The sequence below is a fragment of the Ailuropoda melanoleuca genome, chromosome 6 (genome assembly GCF_002007445.2).
Source record: "Ailuropoda melanoleuca isolate Jingjing chromosome 6, ASM200744v2, whole genome shotgun sequence".
NCBI classification, from domain to species: Eukaryota; Metazoa; Chordata; class Mammalia; order Carnivora; family Ursidae; genus Ailuropoda; species Ailuropoda melanoleuca.
The window spans coordinates 13,671,271-13,692,931 of NC_048223.1; the positions used below are offsets into that span (position 1 = coordinate 13,671,271).

Below are 21,661 nucleotides of genomic sequence, written 5' to 3' on the forward strand. Positions count from 1 at the left end.
CTTCCTGTAACCAAGAACGGGGTGCCCTGGGACCAGGAAGCTCCTACAGAAAGGAGGAACAAGAGGATACCAGGAGGACGGTAATGGGACAGATCTGGAGAATAGCCGCACGGCAAGGAGGATGGACCCAGTCTAGAAAGGAGGCATGTCATAGGAAAAAATGAAATGGGACCAATGACTCAGTTACTGGATACAGGTGACTTCACTGGGGTTGTTTCAATGACAGTGAGGAGTTGGCAGGACTATTTGGTGAAAGCTACGTTGAAAACAAAGCAAAGCAAATTCTAATTTCATGAAGAAAGATTGTCCCCAAAAATCATATTAATCATAGTATACTGTGTGTGGATATTTACAGCATCATAATAATGTGAATGTCAAGTCCGATAATGTGTTAGATGCTGTGTTTGGACATCTCGGGCCCTTCCAGCCCCGGCCCCCTTTCCCGTCTCCCAGTTTTGAGGATGAGGTAACAAATTCTTCCTTTCTCTCAGTGATGTTTAGTAGATTTTTGTGGTGACTTGCATATCTTTTATTAGATGTATTTCTAGGTATTTACAGGTATATTTTTATGATGTGGTAATGGTATCAATTTCAAAGTGCTTTTTCTAATTGCTACTAGCATACAGACATATGAGTACACTACGTGAGATCATGCTGTATGTTCTTTGGGGATGTGTACAAAGCCAAAAATATAGTTGTGAGGTGTTAACACCATCACCAGGATAGCAATTGCTTCTGGAAACAGAAGAAAGGCATGGAATTAGACCAAAACAAAGACATTTTCAGTAATCTTTTATCCTATGTAAGTTTTGAAGGATATATGATGAAATGTTGGCATTTGTTTAATTCAGGGAGAAAGAAATCATCCATGTCACTATTTTTTAAAAATGGGGGTGTGCCTGGGGGGCACAGTCAGGTGAGTGTCCAACTCTTGGTTTCAGCTTGGGTCGTGGTCTCAGAGTCTGCTTGAGATTCTCTCCCTTGGCCCCTCCCGCTCGTGTCTCTGTCTCTCAAATTGATAAATAAATCTTAAAAAAAAAAAAAATCTTTGCCTAAACCAGGGTCTCAAAGATTTTCTCCTGTTTTCTTCTAGAAGTTTTTGGTTTTAGCTCTTAACAGACATCATTATTGCAGAATGAGCCCCATTCTCCATGGAGGATGGAACAAACACATAGTGGGTGACCAACCCTTGTCACCTCAGTTTCCCCTGGAGCCCTGCAGACAGGGAAGATGGCCCCTCCTCCTACTGTGCCTTCTCTACCCCCTTTCCAAGGGGCTTTGCCTGTGGTAGGGACCCTGCTCCCCCACCCAGTCATCCTTACCACCCCAACACTGGTGTGGGCAGAGGTTGCAAACTTTACTGTTCAGCATGCACAGTGTTTAAAAAAAAAAAAAGTTCATCAGTGCCAACAATGAAAAATCAGGAAAATCACATCAAAATCTGACTGGCCAGCTTTTCTCAAGAAGCCTGTGAACATTACAGGGGACTGAGTTGCAGCACCCCCTTTGGACTAGCGGGCTGTCCAGGTCACCCCACACCTGCCCCTCTGACTGTCTCCCAGACCCTGAGGCCTGGGTCAGCTGCCTGAGCTCACGCCTTCCCACAGCTGCCCTCTTTGATGTTACCTGTAAGGCCCCATCTACAGCTTTTCCATCCTTTTCCCTTTTCAGCAGCTCACCTGGCCTCCTGACAGCCTTGCTGGGCCAGGATCAGAGTCCACACTCTGCATATGAAGAAACTGCCCAAGGGCATACAGCTGCTAAGAGGCCCACTGGCTTTGAGGCCCTCCCTCCGCTCTCAGACTCATTTCACTGGTTCCCATCGCCCTGGGCACTGGGACTGTCTTTAAGCCTCGGTGATGCAAGTTGCTAAGGGCACAGGTGTGTTACTAGGCTGCAGTGCGCACCTGTCAGAGGTTCTGGGCGCATGACGGGGGCTGGGGTCTGTGTCACCTGCGCTGGCATCTGCAGGGAGTAGCAGGAGCTCAGGCTTCTAAGATGAGGGGTTTGCTTGATTAAATGTTTGATGAATGAACTAATAAATGGATGAGCTGTCATCTGAGTAGCCCACATGTTTAACCATTAATCAAAATAGATTTTAACTGCAGAAATATTTCAGCTGAGGCATGTAAAGGAAGAGGAGGAAGGGCGAGCCTACAATGTGCCAGAATGCACACAAGGCCCCACCACCGGGTCTCATCTCGTTGCTGAACATTTCGGAGAAGACTTTGCATGAAAAGCATAGACGGTAATATTTGTACAGCCCTCTGGGGTAAAAAGGAGAGGATTTAAAGGTGTCTATATGGGACAAAATTCACTACATTTTCTCTGCGATATGTAATTACGATGTTAAAAATAAAATGCTAGTATTAGACGAGACATGAATTTATATAAAACTTCCAATATGATCTTTTTAAAAAAAAATCTAATGAAAACCGTGAGCTTTCTTTTGTGACTTTAACTTTTTATTTGACGATTTATGCTTGAAACTGTTACACACAATTCCTGATCAAGGTGTTTTTAATTAACAATGTCTTTAAATTCTACATAGTTCACCTTGATGAGAAACTTTGCAAAGTAGTGATAATGTCCTTTACAACATTAATTTAAAAATTATAATACAGATCGTATTTAAAGACTCTAATTGCAATTTCTCTTCTTCCATCGACAAACTAAGTATTGAAGTTTCTAGTAATATCGTGGATAGACTTTTAACCCAATCCAACATTTTTAGATCTAGTGCTAATGTGGAACACTAATTTGGACACTTTCTGAATCTTGTTAGAGCAGTCAACCTGCACTAGCTTGGGGTAAGGGGTGGCAGGGTGCACCAGCAGACAGCTATGACTATCCGACCTTTGTTGGACAATAATTTTTGCCTTGTTTGAAGTATTTAAGTATTCATGTCTTGAGATTCCAGAAAGATTGAGACTGTTGGATTGTTTTGTGAAGACAGAGATTTGGGTCTGCCATCTAGAGTTACACCCATAAAAACATCACCTGGCCCTCCCCATATTAACTACCCCCAAACTTTCCCTTGCTCCAAAGTCTCCAGGTGGCTGCGCTTGGCTGCAAATTCTCCTTGGGTGCACAGAGCACCAGATCCTCCAGTGAGCCATTGGGCCCTTGTCCACAGTGGACAGTGGCACCATCTGCAGCTCTGTCGAAGATGTCCGAGGGGTCCAGCTTCTCCCTGGTCACATGCCCATCCCAGGCTTGACCTGGCTGTCCCAAATGCTGAGGGCTTCCAAGACCCCAGGAACCCCAATAACCCAGGTGGAATGCTCTGGCCTGCCAATGCACAACACTAGTTCTCCAAGATGCCCAAAGGTATGCCTGAATTAAAAAAAAAAAAAATGTTCCCTTGTGTAAGTCAGTGACACTAAGCACAAATACTACCCCCTTGGGGCGCCTGGGTGGCTCAGTTGGTTAAGCATCTGCCTTCAGCTCAGGTCATGATCCAGGGTCCTGGGATCGAGCCCCGAGTGAGGCTCCCTGCTCAATGTGGAGCCTATTTCTCCCTCTTCTCCCCGCTTGTGCTCTCTCTCGCTATCTCTGTTGCTATCTCTGTCTCTTTCTCAAATCAATAAATAAAATCTAAAAAAAAAAACCCAAAAACCCCAAAAAACAAAAAAACAAATACTACCCCCTCTATAGCAGTGAATGTTCGCAGAGAATCAGACTGACCATCTATGAAGTAAACCATAAGAAAGATCTAAACCTCTAAATGTCTTAACCTGGAGTTCACAGACCCCTTAGCAATGGGTCCAAGGATAGACTTTAGGGCTCCATGAACTTGGATGGGAAAAACCGACATCCTGATTCTCAACAAGCTCTAACTGAAATTTGGTTTTTATTCTATTAGGAACATGTGCCATAAGCCACAGCAAGTGCCTGTACCTGGGGCTTTAGTCCAATAGAAATCACAGATATTTTCATATCTCATTACACTTGTTGTAGACATCTCAAAATATTATTTTCATGCACCACTGCTTTAAAAGCACAGTCGGTGACAGACCTGCCACTTGGTCTTATTATTTAATGAGTTAATAAAGAAGCATATATACGACTATATCACAAATCTGTTTTCTCTTAGGTTTTGATGACAGAACATCAAAATAATTGGTTTTTTTTTAACACCACATATTTTATTTTATGCACTTTGTCATTATTTTGAGGGGTCCATAGGCTTCACCACTCTGCCATAGAAGTCCCTGGCACACAAAAGGTTAAGAATGCTAACTGTCTAAGGTCACCAGCTCCCAGTGATTTGGAAAGCAATAGGGGAGGCAGGGGGAGGATGGGGGGGATGGAGGGATCTGGGCAGTGAAAGGATGAGAGGCAGCTCTCCCACTTCTGTCCTGGCCCTGGGGGATATGATACGTAGCATTTCCCACTCTGCTTTGGCATAATTCTAAGGAACACGTATTAACACTGAAAAATTTCAGATCTCTGGAAAACAGTTTGGAAAATATGGATTTAGGGGAATGACTTAGCCTGAGAAGATTTGAACTGCCTGGTGTTGTTTAAAAATGTTTTCATATTAAGACTTTTTGGAGCAAAATAAAAAGATCAGGTGATGCCTTCTTAGTCTACAAATGGTAGCTCACGCGGGAGGTAGCAGGCTGAACGTACCAGCCACCTAGAAACTTCCCTATCCTTTGCTCATGGTCCAGTACTTGTTAATATGAATAGGTTAGGATTCCACACTGGGCTGAGGGTCTGTCAGCCAGGAGGGGGATTACTGGGGAGACCACTGGGCTCCTGCCCAGCCACCACTCTGCTGGGTTATAGGGGGACCTGCACATATGGAGTATATACTCCTGCTGGGAGCAGGCTATATACTCCACCATGGTTGAAGAAACTAACTGGGGGACACTTGGGGGGCTCAGTTGGTTTAAGCATCGGACTCTTGATTTCTGCTCAGGTCATGATCTCAAGGTTGTGGGATAGAGCCCTGTGTCGGGATCCACACTCAGCGGGGAGTATGCTTGGGATTCTCTCTCCCTGTCCCTCTGCCCCTCCCTCTCATTTTCTCCCTATAAATAAATAAATAAATAAATCTTTTTAAAAAATAAATTCATTAATTAAAAAAAAGAGAGAAACTAATTGGTAGAAAACACTTCTCGTCTTGCTTGTGGCATTGAATTTGGGGCTGAGGACCCACGTGTTCTAGATTGCAGAAAGATTAAGGGACTGGTGAACTGTTTCAGTTCATGTTATCCATCAGGGGCAAGGCAAATCCAAGCAGTGGCCTACCGAGAGGCCCTCATTCCTTCCCCAAGCCGGTGCCGTGGGAATTAGGAAAGCTCAGGAACTGGCAACTACCTCAGCCACACTAGATGCCTCCCAAAGGAGTAGCTGATCCATGGAAGCACTGGGCAAACTAGTGTCCAATGGTCTTAGCGGATCCGTGTTCCATAGCTGAAGAAACGAGCGGTTTATGTAATGGATCTGGCTTTTCTTTCTCTATCTTTCCCAGTCACGCTTGGAGAGATAGTGGAGGATTTGCCAAGCAGTGTTAGGGCACAAGTCCCACATTCACACACTTGCCCACCATTGATCTGCAACACTCTATAAAACGATCTGTGCGCAGTCCTCACCACTGAGGTTAGTGCCGAGCATTCCTGCAGCCCCTCCATACGAGATACTTAGCCAAGAAACTCTGCCTGGCTGATTAGTATGGACTTTGCTGCCAGGACCCTCAGGAATCCTGGCAACTGCTCCCCTCGCAGGCAGCACAAGACCACGCTCTGCTGGAGGAAGAGCCGGGGCCTCGCAGTGTGCCCGGCTCCTGGCGAAGCCCTTACCCACATTATCTTGCAGCGCGGCACTGCTCCACTCACAAGCTATTACGCAGACGGAGCTTGGTCACCCGTTCTCTAAAGAGGACCGCCGCTGTTACTCCTGAGTGTGAGTGCGGAGTGGAAACTATGAGACTTTGGCATGCGTGTGCTGTATGTGCTGTGATGTTTTCTGAATATAAACTTGAATTTTGTAGGCGTTGCTTCGCATCAGGGAGGCTTTTTTTGGATAACAGCTTTATGAAGACATAATTCACATGCCATATAATTCACCCATTTAAAGTGTATAATTCAATAGATTTGGGTGGTGTCACATTCAGAGTCGGGCAACTATCACACAACCTATTGTAGAACATGTTCAGAAGCTCCCAGAAGAAACCCCTTAGTCTTCACCCCGCCAAATCTTCCCTCTGCCTGCCCTTAGCAACCACCAGGTTACTGTCTGCAGATTTGCCCATCATAGCCGCTTCACATAAATGGAATCATACAGAGGTGGTCTTTCGTGACTGGCTCCTGTCACGTAGTGGGTTCTCAAGGTCGTTCAGTGTTGGGGCAGCAGTACTTCATCCCTTTTTATTCCCAAAACATATTCCACTGTCTGGATACACATTTGGTTTATGGGCTCATGGGCTGACAGACACTTAGGCTGTTTCTACTTGTGGCTACCAGGAGTAACGCTATGAACACCCACGTGCCCCTCTTCCTGTGGACATGTGTTTTCGCTCGGCTTGGCCATACACCTCGGGCTGGTACTGCTGGGTAAATCGTAACTCTAACGTTTCGAGGAACTGTCCGATTGTTTTCCAGAGTGGCTGCACCATTTTAGATTGCCATCAGCAACATATAAGGCTTCTAATTTCTCTTAGTAAAGAAAGGGTTCAGGTATAGGCAGGGAAAGATAATGGGCCCTTGACTAGGCTCTGAAAGAGTGAACAAGAGATAAGGGAAGAGACCAGACCACCTGGCCTCGGATGTTAGGGAGTATTTTTCTTTGGTGGTTACAGTGTAATCACAGAAAATGATCAAACCTCAAAGCAGTCAGTCATTAAGGGTGTTATCAATTGTCCTTGCTCAGACCAATCTGAATCTCAAGGCCACAAGCTCCCTGGTCAAGTTTTCGATAAAAGACTGGCCTAAAAGCCCTCAGTGGCAACCCACTTGGGACCCCTCTCACTCTAGAGAGCTTTCGCTTTCCTTTCTGTTCTCACCTTCACTTAATAAACTTTCACTTCACCCTTTTGTGTCCGTGAGATTCATTCTTCGGCTCAGTGAGACGGGAACCCTCCAAGCCTGTCACAAGCCTGCAACATCCCCACATCCTCACCAACACGTGTTATTGTCCATCTCTTGTATTACCGTGGCTGCGATGTAGTGTCACATGGTTTTGACTTGCATTTTCCTGAAGACTCGTGGCGTACAGCATCGTTCCGTGTGCTTTTTGACCATTTGTGCATCTTCTTTAGAGAAATGTCTATTCAGATCCTTCACCCACTTTAAAATTGGGTTATTTGCCTTTTTATTGTTGAAAAGCTTGAGTTTTAATGACTATTCAACTGCACTTTAAAACTTAGCCCCAAAAGGAATTGGTTGGACTCCTGCAATTTTGCATCTCTCCCCAGGAAACAGAACACAACTCTGGGAAAATTCCAGTCCCTAAAGCTGTGGTTCTTGATATTTTTTTGGCTCATAGATATCCTTGAGAAGCTGGTGGACACTCTCCGACAGAAAAATGGACATATGCAAATTTATCTATGTTGCATTTAATATCAGGGAGTTCCTGGACCTTCCACCATTCAAGCATTGCCTTGATAAGGCTCTTTCTTTTCATAAGAAGAATATCTACTTACTTCTAATTGTATCATCCAATCATTTGAACCTGGCCTTAATGGGCAACATAAAACGCCCCAATTCTCGGTTCCCACAGAGGGAAAAAGAGTGAACTGGTCGTCAGATTATCGAAATCGCACTGTGGAGAAATAGCTTTTATAGAAGATTGCTTTCAAGGCCTGCAGTCCATCATTTCTCTCAATTTTCCCCTGTGGTCAGGCCAGACCACAAGAGCTTTACCCATCACATCTGGGACCGCCGTGGAACTGGTCTCTGACTGCACTTCAGCCTTTGCCATCAGCCCACACTGAGGCACGCTCACTGTAAGGAAGCCGAGGGTTCTCTTACTCTTATCAGTTAGGGAAGTGCTGTAGGACATGTCCTCGTGCTCAGACACCCAGCCAAATGCTCATATACACACTCAGAGGTGATTCTCTCGAACCCATGGTCTGTTTTGATCTTGTGGGCAACATCGAGCTTTTAAGTAATGTTTCCTTCTCTGCTTTTGCCCTTAAGAAGCTCAGAGGGAAAGCTGCTGCCTGCCCTGAGCGACTGAACCAGGTGTTAGTTTGTGAAGGGACATTTATGGCCTTCGTTTTCCCTTTGCCCTGATTCCACTCTTTATTTCTTAATACATTTTGTATCCTATCTCAAACTGTTTCTAGAATGAGCCAACAAATCTCTTCCTAACCCTGCCATTCACGACAACTGTTAATGACAGAACTTATTTTACAGTTACTTTTCTCATATGTAACTTTGTTTCCAGACTCAGGGCTCTTTTGCAAACAGATTACCATCACCCATAGTTTACTAGGTGTTGTATGTCTGTGTATGAGAGGGAAGGTAGAATTTTTTTAAGTTGAGTAGACATAATAGCAACTGTATTTCTGGGGTGCTTGGGTGGCTCAGTTGGTTAAGCGTTCTGCCTTTGGCTCAGGTCATGATCCTAGAGTCCTGGGATGGAGCCCCCCGTTGGGCTCCCTGCTCAGCGGGAAGCCTGCTTCTCCCTCTCCCTCTGCACCCCTCACTCATGCTCGCTCTCTCTCTCAAATAAACAAAACCTTTAAAAAAAATGTGTATTTCTTTGTCTATTCAACAAGATATTTTCATAGTGCTTACTAGACCAAGTAGTATTCTATGTACTTTACAAATACTCACGTTCACAAAAACCTTCTGAAGGAGGTCTGATTTTGATTTCCCGTTTTACAGAACAGAAAGCTGAGGTATGGAGAGGTTAATTAACTTGCCCAAGGTCACACAGCCAGTAAGCGGTAGGTAGAGCTAGTATTAGGAACTGCGTTGCCTGCCTGCAGAATCCACACTCTCTACTCCTAGGCTCAGCTAAAGAGAGTCGGGGCTTTGGGATCCTGGGCAAGCCATTTAAATGCTCTCGGTTGCTTTGTAACAGTGATACCCCCTGCCTTGCAGGCTTATTAAGATCAAAGGAGGCTCCATGGAAAGGCAGCATCCTATTCACAGGGCGAACTCAACTTTGTCCTCTTCAGCTAAAAACTGCATAGAAATCCAGACCAAACTTCACTGGGAATGCTGGCCAAGAGGAATGAGGCAATCACCCACCACACCGTCATCTGTAAACACCGAAAGAAGATGAGAGCACCCTCACCTTTCCATCTCATGTGAGTATCCCAATCACGGAGAGATTCTGCAAAAATGTGTGCTGAGAAACCAGCTCAAATTTAGTCGGACACATTTTCATATTTCGCATATCTTTTTGAAAAACGAAGTTGGGAGATTAAATTACAATCATTCTGACAAATTTAGATCGTTTACCTCAACAATGTGGTGGAAGGTGAAGAAGGACATCGTACCTCACGATTCCTTAAGTATCTCCAGCGACTAAAGTCTGTTCTTGTTCCTCCTAGTTGGCATGTGCCGTGGAAATTTGGGGTTGTAGCCTACATATTTTAGGTGGAAGCTTGGGACAGTCTGAAGCTCAAAAATCCCCGCATACCAATCCAGATGGGTATGATATTTTTAGAGTCTGCAAAGCCCTTTCAGAAATGTATTTTCAATAAATCCCCTCAACCCCACGAGAGGTATCATCCCCATTTTACAGTCAGTGCAATGAAGCCCAGAGTGGCAGCGATTTTCATCTACTGAGTGGTCACTTAGGATCTACTAAATGTGAGAGAGCACCCTGGATGCAGGTGGGACCTTGCCCCTGCTTTTAAGGAGTTTTTGGGAGAGACAGAAATTAGACAGCATGGTGTGGTCAGTGCTTCGAGAGGGGCACACACCGGGTGCCGTAAGAAATGAGAAGCTCTCCTAGTCTGGTCAGGGGCTGCGGGAAGGCTTTCCGAGCAAGACAATAGGGGCATGTGAAAGTGTGGGAAGAGGAGGCACGAAGGGACAATGTGGTGCATCTGAGGAAGGACGCGTATCCGTTGGTTCAAACCTTCTGAGCGCTTGCACAGGGGCCAGGCTTGTGCTGGATCATGAGGACCCCACCACGAACCAGACAGGCAATGTCCTTGCCCTCAAGGAGCTTATGGGCAGAAACAGACAATAAAAACGTAAATCAAGGGGCCCCTGGGTGGCTCAGTCGGTTAAGCGTCCGACTCTTGATCTCAGCTCAGGTCTCAATCTCAGGGTTGTGAGTTCACAGCCCGTGTTGGGCTCCACAGTGGGTACGGAGCCTACTTAAAACAAAACAAAGCAGACAAACAAAAAACTTAAATCAAGTAACAGAATGATTTCAGAGCGGGGAGTAGTATAGAGGGAATAACTCAAGGCAGTGAGCCGGAGAAACTGGGAGAAGCCGGTCAGAGGTCTCCTCAAGGGGAGACATTAGAGTGCACACCTGACGGCAAGAAACCCCAATCGTGGGTGAGGTGAGAGAGAGGGATTCCAGGCAAACAGCAAGGACAAGGACCCTAACAGGTTGACGCCAGCTTCACTAGAAACAGAAAGGAGGCCAGCGTGGCTGGAGCACCGTGGAGGAACGAAGATGCAGTGGGCGATGCAGGCAAGCCCCGTTACTGATGGCTCTGTAGGCTCTGGTGAGCAACTCCCAGCTCCTCTGGGTGCAGTAAGAAGCCTCTAAGGGATCAAGGGAGGGAGCAGTGACACTGTTTCACTTACTGGGGCCACGAGCAGAAGGGTGCCAGGCAGGAGGCTAACCGCCAGCACCTAGGTGAGAGACTGGTTAGTCTGGATCAGGGTGGTGGCCCTGGAGGAGAGAAAGGGCTGCCTCTGAGACAGATTCTGGAAGCAGAATTGACAAGACCTCCCGACGGCCCGGCCATGGCGGTGTGGGATCTAGCCCCTCCACCGATCCACGTCCTGTGATCCTCCTACGCTGGCATCCTTCGGCATCCCCAGCCCTGCATTCTGCTCTGCTCTCCCTACACACTCTCCGCGGGAGAGTTTATCAGGTGGATCTTATCAGCTCTGCATGGTTTCAAACACCTCTGCACATTGAGATCTTCGCCTCCCCTTGAACATCTCAGCAACGTGGGGGCCGAGCATTTCCATCTGACATTTCACAGGCACCCCACGCCTAAAACCAGCCCCTGTCCCCTCCCTCCACTTCTCTCTTATACTTGTGTTCGGAGCAAGAGAGGGCTTCCCGTCAAAGCTCTTTCGCCCCTATACACGCTAGCAGCTCAACCGGCTGGTCAGCAGCAACGCCAGGACATCGGCCTGGATCTGGGTCAGTTTGGCTCTGAAATCCACATTTCTACGTACTTCTGTAGTTACTTTATCTTCAACTTGTGTCATAAAATCTTTATTTTGATTAGTCTATAGCTCTTCACATTTAAGTCATCAAGAGAAAATATCACTTTATAATAAATATTAATGTGAGGAAAAAAAAGGCTAGCAAAGTGGTTTATTCTTACAAGTTATTGCTGGAAAAAGTTCTTCAAACAAGCCAGTGCAGTGAAGATGCCTTAGAGAAGTGTCGGGTTTTTTTCAGATTTCTTCAGCGTTAGGATGTCTCACCTTCGCATTTTTCTGTATGTTCGTGTTGTGAGGAGCCGCTACTTCCGGGTGACAGTAACTCTTCAGGGTCTATTTTCATTTCCAAGTTTGTCGTTTTTTTAAAGAGGCTACTTTAGGGTCGTGAACTGTTTCACTGTCTTTTCACTCTCTCTTTTGAGTTCTTCAATATGGGCATCCAGACGCTCTAGAATATGATGCGACCGCAGCTCCTCTTCTTCCAAAAATCTGGTAGCTATTGAACCAAGAGGAGATACAGGCAAGGGGCACTGGAGGAGAGACAAATTTTGGCAAACATAAGCTGAATAGCATACTTTTCACATACATTTTCATGCTATTTTCTAACCAGAAATATTAAAAGGTGACTTTTAAAAAAAACTTTTGCCTCTGAAGAGATATTTGTTTTTATCCTAATGGTAAGACTAGTAAAGAAAAAAAAAAGAAGCCGTTGTGTAAAAATTAACACAGACCTCTTCCTTTTTGACCCAAATTATATAAATGTAAAGTGTCACATAAATATATTAGTTATAGGTCTGAAGAATATCTGTTTAGACTTTGTATAAAGTATACATATAGCCTTTCATAGCCTTTCATACCCCCAGAAGAGTGTATACTTAATGTCTGCTACTGCAAATTCACTTTTAAAATCTGAATATGTTACTTCGATTTTAAAGCACAACAAATCTACTGATAACATATCAGATACCAAGTGAAATCAGTACTTTCCCTCCTCCAAAACCTCAGTCCATAATCCCTCATCTGAAACTCCTGGGGCCATGGTAATTCAGAATCCAGACCTCAAAACGGTAATGTAAGACATGTGCCACACACAGTCCCTCCTCGCACACAGTAGTTATTTCTAGAGTCCTTAAACACGGAGTTAATGAATAAAGCATCATTGCTCCTTGGAGAAATACACACACACACACACACACACACACACACACACACACACACACAATCACCCTAAAACAACTCATCCCAGTAGAGTCCCTTTTCTTTATTTTACAAAAGAGAAAACGAGGTTCAGAAGTGTGCAGTGACTTGCCTGAGGCCATTCCCACTAATGTGTGCCAGAGCTGGGATTCCAACCGTGTTCACCAGGCCCCAGAGCCCATGTGCCTGATGCTACACTGGGCTATCCCCACCTCCTCCCCCGTCTGGTCACCTGTGTGACACTGGACAGAAGGGCAGAGTGCCACCTCGGCCAACCTCAGCTGGGAATGTGAAAGTCTGGGGATTCAAGTTTTTCACAGCTCTGCACGTGACCACAGATAACTGTAGGAGTCCCTCAAGTATTGACAGGGGGTTACAAATAGTTTAGCAAGTAGGCAATTCACAAAGACAGAATCCACGACCCATGATTCATGAGGTTCAACTGTATTACCTTACTGGAGTCTGAGGTAACGTCCCATAATCAAACATCCTGATATTTCTGAAGTAAAATGCTAAGTAGCATTAAATAAAGCCTATACATATTATCACATCAGTTCAGTTCAGGTCAGGTTTTAGTGCCAAATAAGTTTCGCTGTCAAATATGGGAAGAAAGTTTTCAGGACATTTTTGGATTTCAGAATTACACAAAAGTGAAGTGGAGACTTGTTTTACGACTGAGAAGAGAATCTTTACACAGACTTGGTGGTACATTCAAAAGCCACAAATACTGAACTGTCACAGGTGTGGGACCACTAACTGGTGATGGCAATGAACGGGCAGAGGCGAGTGCTTAAGTCCACCCAGCAGCTGCAGGAACACGTGGCCAGCACAGTGTCGCCTTGCATGGTACTGAGTCCTTGTTCAGGATGCGTCAGATGCACTTCCTTCCTCTGCCTCCATCCACCTCCACCCACCCTCTCTGTCCCTTTCCCACAGCTCCTTCCTTCCTTCTTCACTGCCTAGACCTCAGGACTATCTTGGCATCCAAAGATATTTCTTGAACCAACCATTCCAACACAAAATTAACCTTCTCTGAAGAAGGCAGGAAAGGAATTTCCAATGAGGGTTAAAAACAAAGGCATGGCTATTAACTTTCAGAACTAAGATGTGTTTTGAAAAGTAATCATGGCTGAATGTGTCTTCACATTCACAAAAAGATCATAAGACAGAAAAATATGAGAACAATACAGAGTACTTAAAATAGAGAACTAGTAAACAAACCAACACACCCCACCACCCTCTGTTACCCTTCAAATAAAAAATAAAACCAAACTAAATAGGCTGAATAAGCTAATAAGATCAGAAAGTTTCCGTACCGAAGACATAAACTCTTCTTGGTCATTTGTACTCTCAGAGACAGTGTCAGAATAATTGGCTTCGTTTGAATCTAGCACTGAAGGCAGAGAGCTAGTTTTGCACAGAAAGTTAGAAGGCAGAGAGACGGAACTGCAAGGGGTGATCTGAGAACTCAGGGGGCTGAGGACCCTGGACATGGGCTCTGTACTATCCAATGCTTGTCGTCTCGGAGAATGAAGAACTGTTTTGTAGTGCCCAGTCTTTATCCCATCATGTCTGTACGGGCCATGGGTTGGCCTGGATAGCAGATCAGAAAACAAAACAAATATAAATTGTAGTGACTTTTCTCTTTTAACACAAAACTGTTACAGGAAGTTAAAATAAAGGAACTTAAAAATAAAGGAACAGGCTAACCAGTTAAGGCTGTAATTTATAAAATGGGCAGCCCACTCAGACCTCTTGTTCCTTCCATCCGGTAAGGCCCCATATCCACTTCCCACGGCCAGGGCCTAGCGCTCTCACATGGACGACATAGCAAGGAGGACGAGCTGCCAGAGTATTCTAGTGTGTTCGGTGCTAGGACAAAGGGAAGTACTGTGCACATGAGATCTGGTGTCGAGGTGGCAGTGGAGGTGAGGTGTCAGCAAAGGCTTTGGTAGGCAGGTAGGAAAACACACAAGCCATATAATAAGAGCTGAAGCCAGGTGGGATTGCATGGAATGCTGAGTTCTTCTGTTAACACCTTATAATTAATTGACCAAAAATACAAAGGAAGCTTTCTTTATATAAAAAAGCCAATTTCTACTTCTTATGGTACCAGTGGGGCGTTTGAGAGGTGGGAGGCAGCACGGAAAGGTTTGGAGGAGGAAGGACATTGTTTGTACACAGGTCCAGAGTATGGAGCTAAAACCTGAATGGAAGTGCTTTCTGCCCCCTGCCATTTTGTAACCTCATCGTAGCTTCACTTGTGTACACTGTACTTCAGAGTCAAACATTGAGCTGTGTGAGGAAGATGTAATTTCTGTAAGTCTGAAATTCTTCTCAAAGAAATCAGAATTATAATGGTACACATTTTAAGTAAACTGTGAAGAAATTTTACTTGAACTCTGTATTCTTGAACTCAGGTGCTCTGCCGTGTATTGGTTTAAAGATCCTGTCATGGTTTTTTTTGCACATCTGAGTAGAAATCTCCAGCTTAGATTTAGTATCCATCAAATCTTTCTGTAGTTGTTGATTTTCAGACACTAATTTATTTAATGCCTCAATATAATTCTCCTGGAGGTCTGCTAGTGAAATCTCTTTTGCCTAATAAAAAAGAATACTAGAGTTACTTAATTTGTTTAAGAATACTTGTGATCTGTGATATTGCTGGTGGGAAATTACATTTTTTTTTTTTTTAGTTGTAACTAGTTCATCTATGGCTTTGCCTTGGAAAAAGTAACTATTTGTGGTTGGCCCCCTCCCCTATGAGAAAACAAGTGTTGTTTCTTACAGTGAGTGGGGGTGGAAAATGAGGAGCCACGATGGGCTTCCCTGATGTGCCAAGGAAGATGTAAGGGGCCAGGGGAAGGCTGGAACTCAGGGGACACAAGAGAGAATCAAAAACAGAAAAAAGGAAGAAAATAACAGCCATGGGTTCCTCCAGAGTATCTGTGGAAGAAAACTGAGAGACCTAGTTCAAAGAAAGACACTGGAACAGAAGGTTCTGAAAAGGAATTCCAGCTGGCAGGGACAACTTTTAAATAAGTACTTTCTGGTCTTAAGGACTTTTACATAACTTCGGCACCTGTTCTGGTATGTGAAATCAATTTGAAATACACAGTAAAACAGCATTCAGGTATAAGGTAGGAATTCCTACTCTGATCTGGTCTGGGTTCTGTGATCACGAATTTTACTTTTCAATTGTAGGTGTTTCCTGGTAATACTACCTGAAAAAACAGTAAGTAGTCTGGACCTTTTTTTTTTTCTAATGAAAAAATATTTCATTAGCATTCTGAAAAATTATGGTAATTTTCTTTGGAATTAAATGTGATGTTTGGTCTTTTCTGTAAAGAATTTTCTGAAAATAAGCTGGTCAAAGTGGTTTAACAAACAGAATTAAAACATAAACTTTAGGGGTGCCTGGGTGGCACAGCGGTTGGGCGTCTGCCTTCGGCTCGGGGCGTGATCCCGGCGTTGCGGGATCGAGCCCCACATCAGGCTCCTCCGCTATGAGCCTGCTTCTTCCTCTCCCACTCCCCCTGCTTGTGTTCCCTCTCTCGCTGGCTGTTTCTATCTCTGTCGAATAAATAAATTTTTAAAAAATAAAAAATTAAAAAAAAAACATAAACTTTAATATGTAGCCTTCGACTATCTGTGTACCAGTAGTGACAATAAGTTACAAAATTTTTCAGTAAGTTGTCAACGCCAGTTAAAATCTCAAAAAAAAAAAATTGTAGGACATAGGAGTTAAATTATAAACTACTGTTGATTATTTTTATAATAATATTTTTTTATTATATTATGTTAGTCACCATACAGTACATCCCTGGTTTTTTGTTGTAAAGTTTGATGATTCATTAGGTGCATATAACACCCAGTGCACCATGCAATACGTGCCCTCCTTACTACCCATCACCAGCCTATCCCATTCCCCCACCCCCTCCCCTCTGAAGCCCTCAGTTTGTTTCTCAGAGTCCATAGTCTCTCATGCTTCATTCCCCCTTCTGATTACCCCCCCTTTCTTTATCCCTTTCTTCTCCTACTGATCTTCCTAGTTCTTATGTTCCATAGATGAGAGAAACCATATGATAATTGTCTTTCTCTGCTTGACTTATTTCACTACTGTTGATTTTTTAAAGGTGGCAAATAATTTTATCAGAGCTACTGCTTTCATTATTAAGATAATTAGATAATTTCATTAAAATAGTTATTTAATTCAAACATTCTTTTGTAAAAGTAATTCCACCTTCCTAGGTGGTAAAATGCAAAAAGGAACTTTCTAAAAATTATTAATATATACAACATGTTCACACTGTGTAATTTTAAAACCAGAGGAAGTTTAAACTGCTTGATGGGATTTTGACCAGCCAGAGTCCGATGTTTGATGCCATTAAATATATATTTTTTTAAAAAGACAGTGCCTGGCACCTTTTAAAGTTTTCTCAAATTTATTATTAACAATTAAAGAAAAATTAATGTGTGAGGTAATATAAAAATTGTGTGCCAAGCACACACTGGGCTGTGTGAAGAAAGGACAGGACTATCACTGTTAGATGGGGATTTCAGGAGAAATTAAGCTCAGCAGAATCTCTGGTCATAGTCTGGTTTAAGTACCCCTTAGAGTTCCCAAATCTTAAATATGAATAGGCAATCACTGTGTATAAGAGTCTCTCGATCAGGTATTGCCAGCCAAATCCTGAGCCTTCTGGAGATTCTGTGGTGTAAATCAGGTTGGTTCTTGACTTTCTCCATACCAGCTCCATACTGGCTTTATAGGTGCAAATAAAATTATCTTCCTTTCTCCCTTCCTCCCTTCCTTCCTTCTTTCCTTCCTCCCTCCCTCCCTCCAACTTCCCCCTTACAAAGGGTTTAGCTGCTCTTTCCTCTCCTCTCTCTTCCCATCCCTTGTGGGTTTGCACTTTAAAAAATCCTTTCATTATAGTTTTAGAGGGATTTGGGAAGGAGCAAGATTAGATGCATATTTTCATCTGCCACCTTAAATGATGACATGATATTTCATAGTGTAGACAGCCACAGATTAACCACCCTCTAGAGGTTAACACTTAGTTTACTTCAAAATTTTGTACATTGCAAATAACACCAAAATGACCGTTTCAGCACATTTGCTCCTATAGGATGGGTTCTTTGGGAATGCAAACTGATATGACCTTTCTGAAGAACTACTCTGCAATAATTATCAAAATCTGAAATGCACATGACCCAGAAGTTTATAGGCTATATATATGTACAAGTTTAATGGATATTGCTAAATTGTCCTCTAGAAAGGCTATACCAATTCACTTGCTCATTAACAGAGCATGAAAGCCTGTTGCCCTATATCCTTGCCAATACTGGCCATATTCATTTTAAAAAATCATTGTCAAGCCAGTTAGCAAAAAAGTATTTACTTATTTAGTTTTGATTATTAGGGATGCTGAACAGCTTTTCTTGTTTACTGGATTTTTGCATTACTTCTATGAATTATCTCTGTTCTTTGTCCATTTTTCTACTGGATTCCAATCTTTTTATTATCTTTCCAGGAAATCCTTACATTAAATATTAACTTTTGTCTATTTATAGATTGTTTCCCCCAGTCTATTAGTCTTTTTTTTATGGGGGCTTTTGCCACCCACAAATTTTACATTTTTATGTCGTAAAATTGTTTATGTTGTAAAATTCTTAATGGTTTCATGATGCTAAGAGAATCTTACGGTCCCCAAAAATTATAAAAATAGTCCTCGATATTTTCTTTTACTTAAAATATTCATTTAACGTTTTGCACTTTCTCCCACCCCAGCCTCCATAATCCATGATTGTGAAATTAAAACTCCTTAGTAGTGAATGGGGATGCTGTGTAACCACATGTCTCTGGTGGCACAGAGTCTCTGGAAATGCAGAAAGAAAAAGTTTCTACAGTCTTTGGACGTTTGACCTACATCAAGAAGAAATGGGTCAGAATAGATGGGTCATTTTGCAAATTATAAGAATTTTGTAACAAAATAGCTAAAAGGACATCCATACCATTTATGAACTCACTGCTAGCAAAGCATGTTCTCCCCGTTTCACAGGAGCTGGCGCACACCCCACTAGTTTCCTCTCAATCTCTTTAGGGCAAGAATTCTATCTTACTCATCCTTGCGTCCATTACATTGCCTATGAAAATACTTTGAACACAAAAGATTCTAGAATATTTGACTAAATGAATTATATCTTAAAGAAATATAATTAAAACCAAATTATGTAAAAGATGATATACTTTATAAGAAAAACATATTATGAACATAATAATTAGAACAATAATAATAATAGCACCTAACATTTACTGTGCACTTACTAAATGCCAGGAGCTATGCTAAGCACTTTATATACATGCTACCTACTAAGAACATAGACTGTATATGTATTTTGTCATATACACAATACAAAAAAATCTTCCAGTTGCTGAAGTGGAGAATGATATTTTGCTCACTGCCATCACTGTCTTGACTTCTTTTTATTTGAGCAAGTTTCTGCAGAAGGATCATTCCATAGTTTGATCTTAACTCTCTCTTTACAACATCAATATTTACAAAGTGATTTCTTTAAAAGGCTTGGATAATAGAAAAACTTAAGTTTCTATTATGTACCTCATGTAAACCCAATTCCAATTTCATCACCATTTCAGAGAGATGACGATTTTCTAACTTGAGTGATTCCATCTGATCCAAAACCTCCTAAGAAGGGAAAAGCAGAAAAAACAAAGAAACAAATCAAATGCATCTACAAAATTTTTCCATATATATTTTCCTCAGGCAAAGATGCATTCTTCATTCAAATAAATATATCATATATATTTAATTATGTTAATATATTAATAAATATATATATGTGTATATATATATATATAAATACCTTTCTAAAAAGATTTTTTAGGGGCACCTGGGTGGCTCAGTTGGTTAAGGTCCTGGGATGGAGCCCTGAGTCAAGCTCCCTGCTCAGCAGGGAGTCTGCTTCTCCCTCTGTCCCTCCCCACCACTCGTGCACACGTGCTAAGAAATAAAATCTTCAAGAAATAAAAAAATAAAAAGATTTTTAAAAAAGGTGTGTCAAGATATATCAACACACATGTATTTAAACTATTCTAAGAAAATGAATGAGTTCAGGGCGCCCGGGTGGCTCAGTCAGTTAAGTGATTGACTCTTGATTTTGGCTAAGTTCACAATCTCAGGGTCCTGAGATTGAGCCCCACATCGGGGCTCTGTTCTCAGTGGGATGTCTGCTTGCGATTCTCCCTCTCCCTCGGCCCCCTCCCTGCTCATGCTCTCTCTCTGAAATAAATAAATCTTAAAAAAAAAAAAAAAGATGAACAAGTCCCCTGGTCAATCCCTCCCACTCTCCAGTGTTAGCCTCCTCTCATGTGGCTTCCACCTCCAACATCGTATGGACTGCTCTCCTTTCACAAGAGAATACAGACATACCTCAGAGATGTTGCGGGGTCAATCCCAGAGCACCGCAATAAAGCAAGTATCACCAAAAAATGAGTCAAATGAATACTTTGGTTTCCCAGTGCATATAAAAGCTATGTTTGGGGAGGGGGGTGGGGGAATGGGATAGGCCGGTGATGGGTAGTAAGGAGGGCACGTATTGCATGGTGCACTGGGTGTTACACGCAACTAATGAATCATCGAACCTTACATCGGAAACAGGGGAAGTACTGTATGGTGACTAACATAATATAATAAAAAATCATTAAAAAAAAAATAAAGTCCACGATTTCCTCCAAAAAAAAAAAAAGCTATGTTTACACTATACTGTAGTCTATTAAGTGTGCAATAGCATTACATCTCAAAAAATGTATGCACTTTAATTTAAAAATACTTTTTTTGCTAAAAAATGCTAACCATCACCTGAGCTTTCAGCGAGTTGTAATTACTGATCACAGATTACTATACAAATATAATAATAAAGAAAATGTTTGAAATACTGTGAGAATTACCAAAACGTGATACAGAGACATGAAGTGAGCAAATGCTGTTGGAAAAATGGTGCTGACTGACTTGCTCATCACAGGATTGCCACAAACCTTCAATCTGTGAAAAATGTAACTTCTGCAATGGGCAATAAAGCAGAGTGCAGGAAGAACAGGTGTGCCTGTAACTTACTCTTCCTCCTCTTTCTCCTCAGCTTGTCTGCTCGTCCATTCCCACTTGAAAAACACTCCTGCCTTCTTTGGTTTCCTCCTTTCTTTGTGAAAACTATCTAGTTTTCTTCCTCATCACTACTTTTTTTTTTTTTAGCTCTATTTCAACACCATTTTACCCTAAATGAGAAGTTTCCTAAGTGTAGTTTGGTCTGTCTTCATCTCTATGCTTTCTCACAGTTACTAAGTCGCCATGGGTGTTTCAAATGCCAACTCCACACTGAGATGCCCACAGCCAAATGTCTCACCCTGATTTTAATCTTGAACTCCAGGTCTTCTGTGGAATTGACTATTAGATATTTCCATACAAACATCCAGCCTTAATCTCAAACCAGTGTCTGCTCCACCGGCTTCCCTATTTTATGTTACTTTCAAACAAATTCAGTATCTGCCCTAACCTGCTCCTTATCTTTTCACTATTTCACTAAAGAGCATCACTTTCTACTCAGTTGCCCACGTTGCAATCCTGAGTGACATCTTCCCCTAACTCTAACTTGCCCTCCCTGTCCAATCAAATGCAAAGCCCAGTCGATTTTACCAGCCACATATCTCAAAATTCCTGCATTTCCCTCTACCTCCCCTGCCCACTGCTCAGGCCACCACTAACTGGTGTAAGAGTCTCCGAGTAGTCTCTCTGCCTCCTTGCTCACTCTTCATATCACAACCACTGAGACACTTGATGCCTGCTTACAGCCATTCTCTACTGGCCTCACGAGAACACTAAACCTTTCCCACGCCGGCAGGGTCCCAGGAGCCAGTCCCTTCTTCCCAGTCCCACCCCTGCTGCACTCACCCCGTGTGTACTCTAGTCTGTCCCAGCAAACACGTCACACTCTTGCCGTGCATGACAGACACGACCTCTCTACTCTGTACCCACTCTCACCTCCCCACCAATCCTCACAGAATGCTTGTTAACCAGCACACCTCAGCCCACAGCAGGAGTCTAATAAAAATTTGC

The 21,661-nt window shown here is 42.8% G+C and overlaps 1 protein-coding gene across 10 annotated transcripts in view; it reads right to left on the minus strand.

The window, feature by feature from the left end:
• Positions 1-11,363: 11,363 nt before the first annotated feature.
• CEP63 (centrosomal protein 63) overlaps positions 11,364-21,661 on the minus strand; it is a 52,108-nt gene continuing 41,810 nt past the window's right edge. For 7 of the 10 annotated variants that reach the window (XM_019806536.2, XM_011233103.3, XM_034661968.1 and 4 more), the window contains 4 exons: positions 19,151-19,237; positions 14,923-15,128; positions 13,844-14,120; positions 11,364-11,860 (listed from right to left, as the gene is read on the minus strand). In XM_019806536.2, the coding sequence (XP_019662095.1) occupies positions 11,702-11,860; positions 13,844-14,120; positions 14,923-15,128; positions 19,151-19,237 (729 nt within the window). In that variant the 3' untranslated portion in view covers positions 11,364-11,701. Of the gene's footprint in view, positions 11,861-13,843; positions 14,121-14,922; positions 15,129-19,150; positions 19,238-21,661 lie in introns of those variants that run through there. The other 3 variants (XM_034661969.1, XM_034661971.1, XM_034661970.1) reach the window with 2 other exon arrangements.